General features: G+C 39.0%; 1 protein-coding gene across 6 annotated transcripts in view; it reads left to right on the top strand.

Annotated features, from left to right (window-relative positions):
• Positions 1-19,677, top strand: part of MAP2K5 (mitogen-activated protein kinase kinase 5) — a 235,646-nt gene that overhangs the window by 97,922 nt on the left and 118,047 nt on the right. For all 6 annotated transcript variants that reach the window (XM_006184035.3, XM_032480890.1, XM_032480891.1 and 3 more), the window contains exon 13: positions 1,851-1,899. In XM_006184035.3, coding sequence (XP_006184097.1) covers positions 1,851-1,899 — 49 coding nt within the window. The remainder of the gene's footprint in view (positions 1-1,850; positions 1,900-19,677) is intronic.

Here is a 19,677-nt window from a genome sequence, read left to right as displayed (position 1 = left end):
TAATATTGCTCTTAACCTTTTTTGATCCAGTAAAATCCTTGCATATTTAGCCTCAGCCCTCTTTTCACCAGTCTCAAGATACGTAAATCACTTGGTTGTTTCTCATAACGGTAATTTTTCTCATTCTTATATTCCTGACTCAGCTAGATTTTTCTGTAATGACTGCTACTTTTAAATTCTTATAGTAAACTTTGAGTAATAGTAGTTTGTTCATTGTATCTGATTAATTAACCCCCAAAAAAACCAAAACCAGATAAAATTTGCATCTCCTTTTACAGCAATTTCTATATAAAGATTTTTATTTTTTAAAATTTTTTTGTTTCCTTTTTTGTTTTGAGAGGAGGTAATTAGGTTTATTTATTTATTTTGGTGAAAGTACTGGGGATTGAACCCAGGACCTTGGGCATGCTAGGCATGTGCTCTACCACTGAGCTATACCCTGCCCCCCAAGATTTTTAAAGCTTTTAATAGTTTAATTTCTCACTCAGAAGGTAGCACTTGTAACCCATGTTAGGGTCTTGGAAACATCATCTTTTCTGTATCTTATTTGAGTAAATATTCTTAACTCAGCCTGTTAAATTCAAAAAAATCCAAAACCTAACTCAGATGTCTGTGTTTCCTCATTGTATTTCCCTCACTTGCCCCTTCAATATTTTCGACATGACCCCACACATATGCTTGCACCAGCCAGACTGAAGATCATCGTCTTGGTATACTTCGTTCTTTCCTACCCCAGTGTCATTTAAAATATTTTGGGGGAAACTTTTTATTTCAAGGTTACTTTAAACGTAGAGAAAAGCTGTGAGATGAACAGTAAGAATTCCCATGGATGCTTCACCCAAATTCCCCAATTGTGAACAATTAAGCACATTTGATTAAAAATATATATACACCTTTTTTTCCTGAAACATTTGGAGTAAGTTATAGATATTCATGACCCCTTCCTCCTAAATACTTCAGATGTATATTTCCTAAGCACAGAGACATTCTCTTACCTCATCACTTTAGGTTGATCAAAACTAGAAAATTAGCACTGGTGCAGTATTACTATCTAATCACCAGTCCTTATTCAGATTTTGCCAGTTGTCCAGTAATACCTTTTATAGACCAAAAGAAAAAAGTTCTCATACAGCATCCAGTCTAGGATTATACACTGCATTTAGTTGTCACGTCTCTTTAGTTTCCATTAACCTCCAACAGTGTTTCCATGTTTCTTTGTCTTCCGTGACCTTGGTGTTTTTGAAGAGTACACCGCCCCAACACTCTGATCGTGTATGTGTTTTTACCTTGGCCTGAATGCTTTTTTCACTTTTCTTCACGTCAGTTAACCCTGTTCCTCAAGGCCTGGCACTCTGGCAAAGGCTGTTTGACTCCTATCAGGGAAAGCAGTTTTTAGTTCACCAGTTGCCTTCATGAGTTAACTTTTTAGAAATGTCTCTCCTTGGTCATAAATGTCACGACTTAAATTCTCTTTTCACATACAGAAGTGTAGAAAAATAAAAAGTGAAAATCTTTGCCCCTTTTTCCTCTCCCTCTCCTTTCCAACCATACCATCCGCTAAGAACTCAGTCAAAGAACTTGCTGGGTCATTTTATATGCACATATACTTACTTCACTCATTGACCACACCTTAGCTTGAGAGCATGGTAAGCTCATTAAAGGAAGGAACCTGTAGCTTATACGTCCAGCGTCCCCGCAGAGCCTGGCACAGAAATGGGAGGTGTTCAATAAGTGCTTATTGGTTAACAGACTTTTGAAGGAAGAATTATAGTTGATATGATTATATGTTTAAATGTGGAAAGTTCCTTATAAAAATCATCATTGTCCTGTTTTCTCTTTCTCAAATTTAGGTTGTTAAAGGCCTTACTTATTTGTGGAGTTTAAAGATTTTACATAGAGGTATGTACTTACAAGCTCTAACTTAATTTGGGATAGGATGGGGAGCTTTCTGGATACGCTGATTTTTAAAGTGAATAAATGATCTAATATTTAAGTCAGGTGATATATTTGATAGTCAGAAGATGGCTGCTTTATAAATGTTATTTTAAAAGGTTTTCACCCTTAATTGCTCTGATTTAGATTATAAACTTGGTATTGCATTTTGGTAAATAATGTTTGCAAAACATGTAAAATGGCACTTCATGGTATTTGAAAATGACAGAATCTTATTTTTCTTAGTTAACTCTAGTTAATGCAAAACCTTCACTATCTGTACAATTGCATCCCTTCCTTTTATTAACATTTCAAATATCCTTATACGCTGCTCCTTAAGAGATTACTTAATATACTTTGAAAGTGGAACTTTAAAGAAGGAATTGGTGACTGCATCGGAAATTAGTCTCCTAGTCTATTAACAGAACACATGAGAAGAATAATCAGATAACTATTGTATGTTGCAAAAGGAACCTCCCTTTGCATTTTTTTTTATTATTCCCAAAATGTCTGAATCCATTTGGAGCAAATAATTAAGTGAGAAACAGACTACATAACAAAGCAACTCCAAGTTGGCCTAATGTTACTAACAGTACTGCTCAGTCTTACACATCTGCTCAGCCTGGCTTTATGCATGTTCGGGGAAATGCAACAGCATACACATTAGATGTGATTAAAGGAAAGGTTTTTTGGTTTTTTTTTTCCAAAAGATACAAGCTATGAGAGCGAGAAGATAACTGATGTCTTCAGTTGTAGTACCACATCTGTCACTTAGGCTTGTGTTTTGTTATGGTGGTTTTAATATCCTAGTGATTCCAAATTTCTTCGTAAATCCTCCTTCCTCTTCCGAAGAGGATGTGTCGATTGTGACAAGTAAAACTTTCGGTTCAGTTCTGGAAGGCATTTATGCTGATTAAATGGAATCATAAAGCAAGTTTTTCTTTAAAGCTGTAGAGTGTATAGTTGGTACAAAATGTGGGGCGAGTGAGCCCAGTGTGTTCGTAGTATTCTTCTTGGGGATAAATCAGCATGTGAACACATCTGGTGGGGGAGAGACAAAGGGAGCGTTTTCTCCCCCAAGATGAAGAGAGAATGGTATTTAATATAACACGACTTAAATGGCTTTCATTCCCTGTACGCCCACCTCCCCGCATCACCAGCCCACAAAGGGGTGATGGCCGTTTTAACAGGAATTAACACAGTGGTCCGGCCTTGTCATTTTATTGATTTTTATGGACATCTGCTATCCATTTGACAAAGGTACTCAAGGAAATCATCAGTTCTCAGTAGCAGAGCCTTCATTAAAAGGCCCTTGCCATGGAAATGCAAATGTTATAGAACAGTGTATAATTAAGGTGTTCCTCAGGATCGTCCTATACTGCGGGCATGTGGCACAGTTTTGGCTTACAGTGAATTCTCACTGGCCATATCTTTCTGTGCAGACTCCTACTAGCACTAAGAACTGTGGTGGAGAGGGTAATCCTGTCCAGTTATTCTGCAGTCGTCTTTGTTTTTCTTCTTTAAAAATCATTAGTTTTACTTCTACTCTCTGTTTTAGAGGAATAATTGAATTTTTCACTCAAAATGAAATCTTGATAGACGTGTTTCAAATGGATTTGTGTGTGGATCTAAAAATAAAGTCTACGGCGTTGGTCACAGTCCCAGTACCACCACCCTGTGACCATGGTGGGCACGTGTGGTTGACCAGAACCTCTCTGACTTACGGAGGACATAGAGGTTTCAAGAAGGAATCCCAAGCCTGTGTTTCCCTTTTCAGTCTGTGCTGGCCAGCCCACTCCCTACAGAGAGCAACCACTGTAAGGGATGGGGGCATCTGTGGAGGCTGAGTGAGGATGCTGGGAGCGGGCCAGCCAGCCCTCTGAAGGGATTTCAGTTTTAAATAAGCACCACTGAGTGAATGTGCACCTGCCTCTGGGTAGATGGAAGGACTGACGAGTAACAGTGCACATGAGCAGTTTTTCCCCAGTAACTATGGGTCCTCAGCTATAGAAATAATAATACGCTGTGGTAATATACCTCGCTAAATACGCATGTTTAGCTTTTGAGTTTCCTTCTTATTTGTGGAAACTTTTACCTTCTGGATTTAAAAGCATGTGTTTTTATTGAAGAGTGGATGAAGCCAGGTGTCCCTGAAGACTTTTATAAAGCTTTGGAATGAGAAATTCACTCTAGATTGAGTAGTTGTTAACTTAATATTTTAGAGGTTTTTGTCCATATTTAATAACTTGAATTTCATAAAAATAAGATTAAAGATGCCTTTTATTTACCAAAAAGCTATTTAATTTTCTCCTTGATTAAAAAATTGTAGCTTTTTAGATCAGTTCAATCAGGCAATTAAAGATCAGAGCTTTTAAGTTCAGCTAAGGCAATTAAATAGGTAATATACTTGTTTATACACTTTTGCTGTGCAGGCTCATTGCTTATCTTCTTAAAAGCACATATCCTCATTTTTCCTTTCTCGAAATGAATGATGATGGGAGTTCTAGCTGAATATGTGTCACATTGTCAAATCAAAGACAGTGGTCCTTGTGCAGGAGGGGGAGCCTGGTATGAGGCTCTGAGAAGACAGCGTGAAAAGAATACGGGGAAAGAGAAACACTAATGAATGATCTAAGCCTCTTTCTCCTTTGTCTCAGTCTTAAGTCCTTGTGTTTTCCTCTGACGGTCATTTTCTTCCCTCCTAAATGCTTCCCCTAAAAACCAGGGTCTTGTACTCATGAACACAAATTTTAGAAGATTAAGAAATGAAAAAATACTCAGTTACCTAATGAGAAGAAAACAAATGTTTCTCACATTTAAATGGCTTCCTTGAAACACAGCGGCCCTGGATTTGTAGCTGTAAAACAGATACTATATATAAAAACAGTATATGGTGGAATTGATAAAATGTGGTTAATGACTTTCAGACAAGCTGTTGGCAATCGAGCCTTTCCTAGATCTTAGACCCGGTGAGGACCAGGGCGTAGAATGAAATCTGAGCAACAAGCAGTGACAGGACACCCGTCTACCCCGTGAGGCTTGTTAGTCTGGTACTGGTCCCGGTCAGTTTATTTGTGTGTTATGTCAACTGGAAATTTTTTAGAAATTGATATGCATCAGTTGCCATTCATAATGGATCATCAAATATTATATTCAATCAGGTTTCATTGCTGTTTAAGTGGGTCTTTTTAAGATTTGATTGAGATGATATATATGAAAGTACTTTATAAACTATCAGATACTAATAATGCAGGTATGTTTTAATTGTATAATAACTATTGTTAGAATTAACCACTTTATGCTGTTCGTAAACATACCCCACTCCCAAATCAAGCCAGGGAAGTTTATTACCATTTGTATTACCTCCAAAAATTATGCAAATCTTTTCTCCAAGATAAACATGTGATATCACCTGAGGACAAAATTGTTGAAACTCTTTGAAACTTCCACCAAGATTGACTACTGTGGAAAAACTGTCTTTATTAGAAAGTGCACATGTGAGCTCTGTAAGCATAGTGTGTACTGTCTGGGTAAAAACAGAGGACGTGAACAGTGAGGCAGTCTGTTAGGCCGGACCCAACATTGCAGCAGACATTGCAGCTTCACTTCAAAACATACGTCGCCACTAATGAGGTGAGAGCCCTGCATATTAATAAGCCTACAGCTCCAGTCACAGCCATCATTACCCACATCAAACATAAATGCAAGATTAACACCTGGGCCATTTCTTCGGGAGGTGTGAGAATGCCCTGGCAGGAACTGCTCTCTCTTTCCCTGAGGATGAAAAAATAGAAATGGAAGGGTAATGAGAATAGAACTCAGATTAAGAAAATAAAATTGGCAGTCAGGCTGGGGCAGTCTTACACAGATGGAGAAGTTTATAGAAAGAAAAAAATCTAGATAGTTGATGTCCCAGGATATTTTCTGTACATATGAACCTGGTTAGTTTCATTTGTTTTCTCTAATAGGAGAGCTTTTGGGTATTTTATGTTATGTATATATTTACATTTTTTCATACTATTTTGATGGCAGTGCTGCCCAAATAGATTTGTTTAGAGAACCTAAGTCTTATGGCTTCAAAAAACATGTTAGAAATTTTATTTTCTGCCCCTGGCTCTTTTTCTTTTATAAATGTGGCTTCACACAGATATTTGGTGCTACCGTAGATGCCAAAGCCAGTGTTGTTAGTTTGTTCACTGGACAGCTGTTTGTTGTACCCCTCCAGGGTTCCAGGCCCTGGATTAGATAGTTGGAATGCATCGACAGACATAAAAGGAAAGATTCTGACATTCGTGGAAACTATACTCCAGCTGGGGTGGGGCAGGGTTGGGAAATTGTCCATAAATAATAAACATAAAAATGTAAATACAGTGTGTGTTAGAAGGTGGTTATTAATATGGAGAAAAGAAAAAGTGGACCAGGCTTAGAGGAGGCAAAGGCAGGTTGCCGTGTTCACCAGATAAGCCTCATCGAGGACATGAAGTTGGAGCAAAGGCTTAAAGGAGAAGAGGTCTTGGTCAGGTCAGTATATGACGGAACAGAGCAGAAGACGCCGGGTAGGATGTGTGTGGAGTGTTCGTGGAACAGCAAGGAGGCCAGTGTCTCAGGCTGGGGATAGGGGTGAGGGTAGAATCAGCAGTTAATTCAGGAGAGTTACAGAAGCTCAGGTCAGAGAGACAGTCATGAAGATGGGGAGAAGTAGTTAGATTCTGGATGTGTTTTAAATGTAGAGTCAGAATTTCCTGATGGATTGCTTGTGTGTTTTAAGAGAAAGAGAGGAGTCAAAGTTGCTTAAACTTTCAGCCATAGTTCAGTGTACTAAAAAATATTTCTTGCTGCATTTTTTCTGTTAAAAGAGAGACCTTCACTAAAATTAAAGAAAAAACTGAAAATATCAAATGCTGACAAGAGGTACAGAGCAACTGAACTCTCATCTATTTCTGGTGGGGAAATAAAATGGTCTAGCAACTTTGGCAGCTAGCTTGGCACGATCCTACTACATGATTTAGCAATCCCACTCCATGTGGTTTTATTCATAATGACCTCAAGCTGGAAACAACTCAGGTGTCTTTCAACTGATGAATGAATAAACAAATTGTGGTACGTCCATCCATAGGATACTACTCACCAATAATAGGGGGCAAACTGCTGATTCTTGCAGTGGCGCGGATGCATCGCAAATACTTTATGCTAAATGAAGGAAGCTGGACTCAAAGGGCTACTTATTTTGTCACTCCACTTACATGACATTCTGGTAAAGGCAAAACTGTAAGGATGGAAACTACATCAGCAGTTGTCAAAAGGGGTAGAGGAAGGGTTGACTATAAAGCTGTGAGGGGATGTTGGGAGATGGTGGAAATGTTCTGTATCTTGATCTTGGTGGTGGTTATATGACTATACACATTCGTTAGAAAACATAGACATATACACCCAGAAAGGGTGAATTGTGCTGTAAAGTATACCTCAGTATATTAGACTTTCTAAAAAAAGGATGAGAAATAAGGCATTCTTTTACTTATTAGTAGGGAAATTGAAGGTCTACTTTAGAAAAGTTTTCCTGCCAAAAGAGACAACCATTCTTTCATGGGGTCTTGTTGATTCTGTCATTATCACCGTAGCTCATAAAAAATCCTCCCTGGGTTTGGCCTCATAGCTCACTAGCTTGGCGGGCTGAAAAATAGAATCCCTCCTGGTTAGAGGGACATCTGCAACGTCAGAAAGAGAAAGAGGAAAGGAGAGAGTGAGAGAGAAACTCGAAAGTTGCTGTTGTCCTTGGCCAGAAATTTGAAGCTTCTGGAAATAGGACAGATTTTTCTTCCCTTAGTTAAGCCATGTTTTCCTCAGATACTATTAAATAACTGCAGATGTGCAGCACTGACTTGGCCCAACTTGGACAATTTTAAAAGCTCAATTTCTGAGAAGAAATAAAGCTAGCTAGCTAGCTAGCTAGCTAGCTAGCTAGCTTGCTTGCTTGCTTGCTTGCTTGCTTGCTTGCTTGCTTTATTTATTTATTTATTTATATGTTTTTATTGAAGTATCATTAGTTTACAATATTGTGCCAATTTCTGGTGTACAGCACAATGCTTCAGTCATACGTGAACATACATATATTTGTTTTCATATTCTTTTTCACCATAAGTTACTACAAGATACTGAATATAGTTCCCCATGCTCTACAGTGTGACCTTATTGTTTATCTACTTTATATATATATATTAGTATCTGCAAATCTTAAACTCCCAATTTATCCCTTCCCACCCCCTTCCTCCTTGGTAACCATAAGTTTGTTTTCTATGTCTGTAAGTCTGTTTCTGTTTTGTAAATAAGTTCGTTTGTCTCTTTTTTAGATTCCACCTATAAGTGATATCATATGGTATCTTTCTGGTTTGATAATTTTCTTTTGCATTAGCTTGGTTTCTTTTTGGGTTTTGTGACTCTGTTGTGTACTTTTGACTTGTGGTTACCCTGTTTTTCAAGAATGTTAACCGCTTACTAGATCTGTTTGCTTTAGACTTGTAGTCATACAACACATGCTCAAACACATCCTAAAAAGAACGGAGAAAAAAAAAAAAGAAAAAAAGAGAGAGTGAAAAATCTATATTTTCTTGCTCCCCTCTCCCACCTTTTATGATTTTGATGTCCTTTTTTTTTTTAATATCATCTTGTTTATTCTCTTGCAGCTCACATTTCCAGTTATGATTTTCTTGTTTCTGTAGCTTCCTGCTTCTTTTCTATTTAGAGGAGACCTTTCAATATTTCTTTTAGGATAAGTTTAATATTGCTGAATTCTTTTAGTTTTTGCTTGTCTGTGAAATTCTTTATCTCTCCTACTCTAAAGGATAGTCTTGCTGGATAAAGTATCTTAGGTTGCATCTTTTTCTCATTCAGGACTTTGAATATATCTTGCCACTCCCTTCTGGCCAGCGGTGTTTTGTAGAGAAATCAGTTGAAAGCCTTATGGGGATTCCCTTATAACTACTCTTTAGTTTTTCTCTTGCTGCCTTTAGAATCATTTCTTCGTCTTTAACTTTGGCCATCTTAATTATAATATGCCTTGATGTAGGTCTGTTTGGGTTCTTCTTGTTTGGGACCCTCTGTGGTTCCTGTACTTGGATATCTGTTTCCTTCTTTAGGTTTGGGAAGTTTTCAATCATGATTTCTTCAAATACCTTTTCAATCCCCTTTGCTCTTTCTTCTCCTTCTGGGACCCCTATTATACATAGGTTGGCACTCTTTATATTATCCCATCTGTCCCTTATATTGCTTTCACTGGTTTTTACTTGCTTTTCTGTCTGCTGTTCTGCTTGGGTGACTTCTGTTATCCTGTCTTCTAAGTCACTTATTTGTTCCTCTGTGTTATCTAGTCTGCTTTTGACTGTCTTTATCTCAACTCTTATCTCAGCCATTGAATTTTCTGTTTTTAATTGGCTCCTCTTTGTAGTTTCTATTTCCTTTTTTATAGTAGTCTCTGTCTCTATTCATAGTCTCTCCTATTTCCTTCCGTGCTTTTATCACCCCCTTTTTGAAGTCATGACCTAGCATACTGTTGACGTCTCTCTCTTCATTCTTTCAGGGAATTTCTCTTGTTCTTTTCATTGGGAGTGGTTTCTCTGCTGCCTCATTTTGCTTGAAGTTCTCTGACTTTATGAATTTAGGAGTATCAGTTATCTACTGTAGTTTGAAGGGCTGTTTTATTATTTTTTGTTTGTTTTTACTTAAAATGGGAGCGTTCCTGTGTAGACTGTATGCATCGAATAGTTTTGTTGCGAGGGCTGTTCTTAGTATGGATGGTTGCTACGTCTTCCATGTGTGTTGGCTGTTATCCCTTTGATTGGGGTGTGGTTGGTGTTCCTGTCCTGATTGTTGTTGTTGAGTGGGGCCTCCTTTTTTGTTCTGTGGTTGTCACAGCCTTGACAGGGGCCGGCTTGCTCCCCTGTTGCTGAAATAGAGGCTTCTAGACCCATTTCTGAGCTGTGGTGTGTGGTAGGCAGGGTTGGAGTGCTTCAACCGGGAAGAAGAGTCACTGAATATACTTCCGTGGGAGATGTCCACTGGGAGGTGCCCTCTGTGGTGTTTTCTGTCATGTGTTATGTGGGCTTAGAAAGCACTCTCTGTTGATGCTGCCTTTGTCCCCACCTTAGCTGCAGGAATGTCAGCCACCCACTCTGGTGTCCCCCAGGTCCTGGCCCCAGGAACCACCAGCACAGATCTGCCAATGTCAGGCGCTAAGACCTACCATAGTGAGTGTGCAGCCACACAGCTGAATCCGTGGTGCCACAGGGTCAGTGCAAACCTCAGCCCCGCCTCCACACACCATGTGCTGGCCTGTTGTAAATAACTGTACTCGCCCCCACCGTGTGCCAGAATTCCACTCACTGCCTGTTCGTCCCAGGGACACAGGTCCACAAAAGGTCCAGAGAGAGCAAATCCACCCTCTCTGCCTGGGGCTGTGAACAGATTCTCGGTCTTGCCTGTGAAGTTGCAGGGCCACTGGGTATGGATTCAACTTTCAGCCCCACCTCCACGTAGCAGAGGCTGTGGCTGCGACCGAGCCCCACCTCTCTCCTCGTGAGAGCACACAAACAATGGAGCCAGAGACAGGGGCTGTGGTGTGGCTGCATTGTACCCCTCCCCACCATGCACACCAACAATGGTGCTTTTTTATGGGGGTCCCAGGCAGTTCTGTACTGCACACACCCCAGCCAGAGCTCACACCACCCTCCAAACCCCTGAGGCTGCCTCTCTGCAGGGGGCCCAGCCCTCTCCCCGGGCTCCTCACCGATCTCCAGCAGCCAGTCCCAGCTTGTCCCTGCAGACTCGTGTCTAGGGCTGGGGATCGCAGGGACCCTCTGTGCCAGTTCTATCCTCCAAGTGGCTGCCACTTTCTCCTCCGAGCCTTCAAAGCTCCACTTTTGTCCCCGCTGACCTCCCGGCTAAAGAGGGGGGTGTCCCAGCATGAGGGCACCTTTCATCCTTTGCCGCTCCCTCCCTGCAGAACCGGTCCCACATCAGTTTTTTCTTTTTTCTTTTTTTCTTTTACTGGGTTCTGTGAGAATCTTCCTGTATTTTGAAGTGAGAGACACTCTGCCAGAGTTCAGTAGGTGTTCTGTGCAATTCAGTGGGTTTGTAGATGTAATTCTTGATGTACTTGTGGGAGAGGGCAAGCGTGAGTCTCTCTACTCCACCATTTTGGCACCTCCCCCCTAAAGCTTTATTTAAATTTCCAATCCAGTCCCACTGACTGACTGCCTCGTTGTGTGACCCTGGAAAGGCAGGTGACTCCTGCTCTCCGGGCCTCAGGTTCCTCATACAAAGAAGGGACGGCTACATGGTCACTCAACTTCCTTGAGTTACCACGATTCTGGATTCTCTGACTTGTGACAGAAGGAAGTATGACGTACTAACAAGGTACAAAAGCAAGTCAAGTATATGGAATAAGAAAGAAAACAAATGATTTTGGGACTAACAGATACACACTACTGTATATAAAATAGATAAACAACAGAGACCTACCTTATAGCACAGAGAACTATATTCAATATCTTGTAATAACTTATAATGGAAAAGAATCTGAAAAAGAATATATATGTGTGCATTTATAACTGAATCACTTTGCTGTACACCTGAAACATTATAAATCAACTATTCTTTGGTAAATTTAAAAAAAAAGAAAATGAGAATCCCTGAAAATAGATTTTGCTATGAAAATCCCAATAATAGTAGTAATAGTAATACTGATGAATATTTATTAAGCACTTACTCTGTACCAGGCACCGTTCTGAGTACTTAAAATGTGCCAACTATTTCATGTTCCTTCAAAGTGGGGAATTTTAGGAAATATGAAATATTTTAGAACTGAAGAAACTAAAATGCAAACAAGTAATTGGGAGTGAAAGCTGTGTGACTTAGCCAAGAAAATGGTCGCTTTCTAAACCAAACTGATGTAATCAAAAGACATCTTTAAGGAGAAAGGGTTTTTTAACTGTAAAGTATACCGAAAATAAAATATTATCATTAACAAAGAGTTACAGAAAGGACGTGTGGACTCACAACTTACATGGATAGCAAAGGCATTCGCTCTTAAAAATCTTTTTATCTTGAAATGATTGTAGATCCACAAGAAGCTGCCCAAAAAAGGTACAAGAAGGTCCCCTGCAAGGGCATCCTTTTTAAAGAAGTAATTTGGAAGAAAATAAGCAGTTGATAATCCATAAGAGTGTAGGCAAGTAAGTATTATATATATTTGCAAATACTTTTTAAATAAGATCAGTATACATTTTAAGACAAAAGTGATATAAGAACATTTATATTATATTCCAAATTATTTTATTATATTTATTAAGTGGGAAAAGAGAAGTGAAATGGTAGAAGTAAAACCTTTGAATTCCTTAGGGAAGGAGTTTTAATGTCAAGGTGGTAGCGTTAAAAAGAATACATTAGTGTATATGAAAGTTAGGAATTGTAGGAGAAATAAGTTAGGGAATTGATCATTTGCTGGATAAAGTGATTCTTTAGAGAAAGGATTGTTGGAAAGCATTACCATCAACAGGAAACTAACCTGATTAATTTTAAGTGTGTAGAAGAAATGAAATGTGCACAGACTTTCATAACAACCTCTTTACAGAGATTACACAGTTGGTGCTTACCCTTAGGTTATGATGAGTTTTATTTTTGCTACCTCGAGGAACACACACAGTTTTTTGAAAGAACTGGTTAGTGTTTGAGCAACCCAAGTCATTTTGAAAGGAATCATCCCCAGTTGGTTTTATATTGCAACACATGGTAATGAGCAAGCTGGGGTGTGCGGGCTCATCCCTGAGCTTTGGGACTACTTACTCGAATGTGTCTGGAAGGAGGCCTTTATGTTAAGCAAGTGCTAGTGGTAGGAACATAGTTACATCTTGGCTCCTGTTTTTAAATCCTTTAAATATTGTTCTTTAAATGAAAACATTAATCACATGCCAGTAATGTAGTAGATCATAACTTATGAACACTTGTGTTTTTTAAGAAAAAAGACTTAGCCCGTTAACTGAAGTAAACAGGCTAGTTTAATGAGCCTGGGTTGTTGGTTTTTCTCCAGCTCTGACTCTCCACACAGATGAACGTCTCTAGAAATTAAGCCTCCTTCCCCACGTTGGTCATTCATTCTCTTTCCCATGGGTGGTTACTAGGGATTTGTGGTAATGATTTTCAAAAGACAAGGAACCTCGTATAGCATTACTTAGAAGTGTTCTTTTAAATAATGTGTTTCTAGAGTGTATAAAGGACTCTTAAAACTCAACAGTCAAAGAAACCAAACAATCCCCCTCCCACCCCAAAATGAGCAAAAGACATGAAGAGACATTCCACTGAAGAAGATACACAAATGGAAAATAAGCATAGGAAAGGTTTTCAGTATCATTAGCCGTTAAGGAAATGCAAATTAAAACCACAATGAGATATTACTACATACCTACCAGAATTGTTAAAAGTAAAAAAAAGTAAAATAAAATAATGATAGCACCAAATGCTGGCAAGGATGCAGAGAAATTAGATCGGTAATACATTGCAGGTAGGAATGTCAAATGATACAGCCCCGCTGGAGAACAATATGGCATTTCTTAAAAATCTGAACTTGTAGCCACCATACAACCCAGCAGTTGCACTCCTGGGCATTTATCCCAGAGAAATGAAGACTTGTGTTCACATTAAAAAAAAAAAACTACGTGTATATTTATAGTAGCTTTATTCATAATAGACCCAAACTGGAAACCGATGTCCCGATGTCCTTAAGTTGAGTGAATGGTTAAACAAACTGTGCTACATTATCCCGTATACTACTCACCAGTAAAAAGGAATGAATTACTGATACACATAACCTGAATAAATCTCCAGAGGATTATGCTAAGGGAAAAAAGCCAGTCACAAAAGGTTACATATTGTGTGGTTCCATTTTTATACCATCCTTGCAATGTCAAAATTATAGAAATGGCGAGCAGATTAGTGGTTTCCAGAGGCCAGTGAGAGGATGCCGAGGTAGGAAGGAAGTCGCATGGCTATGAAAGGGTATGGTGATGGACACATGCTCCGTCTTGACTGTGTGCACATCAATACCCTGTTGTGATACTGTACTGTAGTCTTTCAAGATGTGACTGTTGGGGGGAAATGGATAAAGAGGGTATACAGGATGTCTATTATTTTTATAACTGCGTGCGAGCCTGCAAGTATCTCAAAAAGCTTAATAATAACAACAACAACAATAATAATAATGATGAATATGCTCTTATTATAAGTATGTGTATTTGGGGTGGTCTACTTAATCAGAGAGGGTTGTCCTAGACTTAGCTTTTCTTTCACCCATGCGTCTGTGATAGGATTTACCACAGACGGAGTCACCCCTTTTAGGACATCTCTAAGAAGATGAGGCACCCCGGGCAGTTACCATGCAGGCCACCTTCCTCTTCCATTCTGCAAATGAGTATCAGTGGAAGCCTTAGAGGAGAGAAGAAGTCATGTGCTACACAGGGAGGGAGTACAAACAGGAGAGGCGTTTAGTCCCCTGTCTCCTCCCCTAAGATCCTTGTGCCTTACTGGGGATGGGATTCAAAGCAGGTTACATGATGTTTGTGTGTCTGACTCACAGTCCTTCACGGTACCCCGTCCAGTCACCCAGCATGACGTGCTCTGCCTGTGGTCTGATAAATGTTGGATTCATCAAGCCCTGGTCATAGCTTTGTCTCTTACCAAACTATGAAGTTCAGGAGCTCGTCAGAGGCAGCAGAACAGCTGTGTAATGAGTCATTTCTGCTGGTAGAGGTTGGAGACCGCAGTTAATTTGTGGCACTGATTGTGTGATGGTGCATTTTTATTAGAGGTATAAATTGAATCATAATTTTTTGGGAATAATGTTTTTCTCCTGGAATTTTTTTGTAATGTTGCTTAGTTGAAACTCACGCTTTGTTCCTCTTTTTAGTGTTAAATTAAGATACCCTCAGAACATTCTGCCAAGAATGTTTAGCAGTTAGAAGACCTCTGCATATCCCTCCCTTTCTCCAAAGGCATGGTTTAAGGTGATGAGCCCCATGGAAATCAAGGCCATTCTTTTGCTGTGGGGGATTAAGCTCCTTCTGGATTGGGTGCAATAGTAGTTACTATTGTTATTAATATTATCATTCGTTGAGTGCCTTCTGCATACTGCTGTGTTAGATCTTTTGTGTATATTATTTTGTTTAAGCTTCTTGATAACCTTTCAAGGAAGGCATCGCTGTCTCCCCATTTTCAGATGAGGAAACTAAGGCTTGAAAAGCCTTGTAACTTAGTCACTAGAAAAGTGATACGTGGTTGGTAGCCTAGTGGAACAGCTCTAGATTTAGGGTCAGACCCAGATTTAAGTTCAGCTTCTGCCTCTAAATTCAACTCAGCTGTATGGCCTTGGATCCATCCCTTAACCTCTTTGAGGCCATAGCACCGTGCCTGGCACATAATAATTATAGTTTGACCAACTGCTTCTCAAGACTAGCAGCAAGACGTTAAATGAGAGAATAGAACCATCCCCAAACTTCCCTCCTATATCTACTTTATGTGAGAAGTAGAAAAATCTAAAATGAAACATCCGAAGATCAACCCAGCTGTTCAGTGCCAAAGCTGAGATAATGTACCAGCTCGTAAGTTCAGATGAGATATATCTCATAAACATAATGCAGTTTGGTAAGGCTCAAGAGTTAGGGTTGGAGTCTCTAGTTGTGTGACCTTGAGCAAGTAATTTCATTAAATTGAGCCTCAGTTTTCTCATCTATAAAATGGGGTTAACAGTAGTAACTATCTCAAGGGTTATGATGAGAATTAAATGGGATATAATGCATATGATGATGATGCATTTAGCCCAGTGCTTGGCATGTAGCACGTGCCAGAGAAGTGTTATTTGCTCTAATTTTTGTTAATTTCTTTAGAACAATGTACCAGGGTTGGACTTCTGGACATACTGCTTGTAATCAAGTCTATAATCAAAATGTATCTTACAATTTATTTACGCATTCAATGTGGCATTTCATTGCTCTCTTTCCTTTTTCACTGAAAAGCTTTTGTAATCAGTAGGAGTCTTATAATGGGTGTTATCTTAGGCTTGTGGAAAGCAGATTGTTCAGAGATGGAGCAGAATATAGGTCCCTTCTAACTCCCAGGAACTTGTTCGTCCACACCTGGTGTTTCCCAGACATCAACCAGAGTATGTTGCCAAGCAGGAATCTAAGATCCACCATATTAGAAGGGTACCTCATTCACTTACTAAAACGAAGGCAGAATTGAGAAGCTCACGCCTTTTTTTCCCTGGTGTCAGCCTTGTAAAGGCTACACGTCGCCTGCCCTTATCGTACATTAAGAAGAAGAACCACATTTGTTGCTTCCATTCAGAGCTGAATCATGAGACTTTAGATGGTAACTGCCTCTAGGATAGCTAATGATGCTGCTTAATTTTATTTAAGGCTTTTGCAAGAATGTTTGGATGACTTACCCTTTCCCGTGCGATGGAATGATTAGAATAACTTCTGTGTTGCATTGTGGTTTTCTCTTAAGCGTGTTCCTGTTGTGCGCAGATGAATTTGTAATGCGGAATGTCAGCATAGCCTGTATTTAATTGTACCTGCTGTTCTCATTCATTAGAATGCAGTCCCCAAGAAATAACTAGATAGATATATTAGTTGCTGTCTTTTCATAAGACAGTTAAACATAATGAGACGTTTGCTGAAGCACCCTGGCATAGTGCTAGGAGAGGTTACTAGGAGTGAAGACCTGCCAATATGTCCTCTGGCTTCTCGTAAACTGAAAGTGGATTCCTGGCATTCAAGCAAAACAGTGTCATTGCTTTATAGAGGGAGAAAGTTGAAGAGAAGTTTATTTCTGCTTCCATTATCATCCTGCAGTAAAGCCACATACCGTATTTTAAAACTGAACTCATGTTTCCTTAAGGATTGTACTGTGCCTGTTTCTAAAAGCAGTCAGTGAGGCTTACACATGAAAGAACAGAGCAAATTAATTTCTTTAAGAAAGATAGATTTTTTTTGATTGAAGTATAGTCAGTCTACAATGTTGTGTTAATTTCTGGTGTACAGCATAGTGATTCAGTTATACATACACACATATATATATTTTCTTATTCATTATAGGCTATTACAAGGTATTGAATATAGTTCCCTGTACTATATAGTGGGACCTTGCTGTTTATCTATTTTATATATAGCAGTTAGTATCTGCAAATCCCAAACTCTCAGTTTATCCCTTCACCACCCGCTCTTCCCACTCTGGTAACCACAGGTTTGTTTTCTATGTCTGTGATTCTGTTTCTGTTTTGTAAATAAATTCATATGTCCCTTTTTTTTTTTTAAGATTCCACATACAAGTGATATCATTTGGTATTTTTGTTTCTCTTTCTGGCTTCACTTAGTATGACAATTTCTAAATACTTTAAATATAAAACAAAACGGAGACCAAAAGGGAGGAGAAGTGAGAGAGAATCACCAGCACCTGATACAAGCAGATCACAGCAAAAAGGCAGTCCTCAGTTTGCATGGATTTTCTTCTTCTGATGGGAAAGCAGAATCGCATGTACGAAGTCATGGTTGTCTCTGGGAGTAAACTTAAAGGAAATTGATGGGTAGGGCCCTGCTATGTAAAACATTGGCTAACTCCAACTGTAGTTCTGTGAAAGAGGTTTCATTTATCGGTTTTGAACGACCCCCTCGGTACCCAGCCACTTCCTGAGCGAGAGTCACCTCCCACACTGACCCCTGATTGTGTTGGGGGCGGGGGCTGGGCAGTGGGCGGGGGAGCCTTTGTGAAGAGCTGCCGAAAGCACATGCTCTTCTGGGCCTTTATTAGCGAGCTTCAGCTTGAGGCTGTTTATGTGGATCCTTTAATGGCTAATTGATGCAGCATGTGTAAAGATACAGTTTCCTGCATGAGGCGGTTATGGGTGGCAACATGGGTTTGTCTCAACATGATACCAATTTCCACAGTCAATTTGGTCAATTCAGTGGGAAAAAAAAAAGAAGTCCAGCCTGAAAATCAGCCAGAGCAGTGACTGGAGATTATTGAGGCAACTACGATTGGTTGATAAAATTTACGTGTTTGAACCAATTGTTTTCACATTTTGTGTACATAGCCTTAGTCATTTGGGAGAATAATCTTAAATACACAGAAGTAACCCTTAAAAAATATTTATAATCACAGTTAGGCCTTCCAGAGCATGTCGGTTTTGAGAGGGAATACCATTTTACAATTAATACGTGGTATATGATCAGTGTAATTAACTGATGTCTGGTATTTTGTTATAAATAGAGTAGGAAAGTAACCACAGGGCTCACTGAACACCTGAAAAACTGTGGAGAAACCAGTAAGAAGTTAAATGGCTGTGTTTTGAGGCTGATTTTCTCAAACAGCTTTATTATGAAATTTGCGTATCACAAAGTTTTTGTGTACATTTTAAGTGTGTGATTCAGGCATTGTTAATAAGTTGCAGAATTGTGTAACTGTCAGCATAATCCACTTGAGAACGTTTTCCATCACCCCAGAAGAGAATCCGAATGTCAATTTGCAGTCACCTCCTGCTCCCAGCCCCAGCCTCTGAGAACCACTAATCTGTTTCCTGAATTTATAGATTTGCCTCTTCTAGACATTTTACGTAAACAGATTAATACATTAGAAAGTCTTTTCTGTTTCACTTCTTTCATTTAGCATAATCTTTTTGAGTTTTCTTCATTTAGTAGCATGGGTATGTGAGCAGTCCATTCCTTTTTTTAAGTATCTTTTTAAATTGATAATTGACATACAACATTATGTTAGTTTCAGGTGTATGACATAACGATTCAATATTTGAATGTTATGAAATGATTGCTACAATGAGTCTAGTTAACATCTTATCACCATACATTGTTACAAATTTTTTTTCCTGTGATAACTTTTATAATTTATTCTCTTCGCAACTTTAAAATATGCAGTACAGGATTATTAAATGTAGTTGCCATGCTGTACATTACATCCCTGAGACATACTTACTTTAAAAACAGAAGTCTGTACGTTAGACTCTTTGAGCCATTTTACCCCCGTCCCCCTCCTCTGGCAAACACCAATGTGTTCTTTGTACCTGTGGGCTTGTTTTTATTGTTGTTATTGTTGCGTTTAGATTCCACTTATAAGGGCAATCATGTGGTATTTATGTTTCTCTATCTGATTAGCGCAGTGCCCTCAGGGTCCATCTATGTTGTCTCAAATGACAAGATCTTACTGTATTTTATGGCCGAATAATACTTCACTGTAAATTTATGCCATATTTTCTTTATTTGTCAATGGACATTTATTTCCGTATTTGGCTATTATAAATCATGCTGCAATGAACATGTGTATATATCTTTTGGAGTTCATAATTTTTTGTTTTTGTTTTTTTTTTTTTTTGTTTTTGCATAAATGCCCAGAAGTGGACTTGCTGGATCTCATGGTAGTTCTATTTTTAATATTTTGAGGAATCTCCATACTGTTTTCCATAGTGGGTGTACCAATTTTCATTTCCATCAACTGTGCACAAGTGTTCCCTTTTCTCCACATCCTTACCAGCACTTGTTATTTCTTATCTTTTTGATAATAGCTGTTTGATCAGGTGTGAAGTGATATATCACTGTGGTTTTAATTTGCATTTCCCTGATGATGAGTGATATGGAGCACCTTTTCATGTCCCTGTTGGCCATCTATATGTCTTATTGAGAAAAATGTCTCTTC

The sequence above is a fragment of the Camelus ferus genome, chromosome 6 (genome assembly GCF_009834535.1).
Source record: "Camelus ferus isolate YT-003-E chromosome 6, BCGSAC_Cfer_1.0, whole genome shotgun sequence".
In the NCBI taxonomy this organism is placed as follows: domain Eukaryota; kingdom Metazoa; phylum Chordata; class Mammalia; order Artiodactyla; family Camelidae; genus Camelus; species Camelus ferus.
Note: the sequence above shows the minus strand (reverse complement) of the source record. Positions and strands in the feature narration are given on the sequence as shown.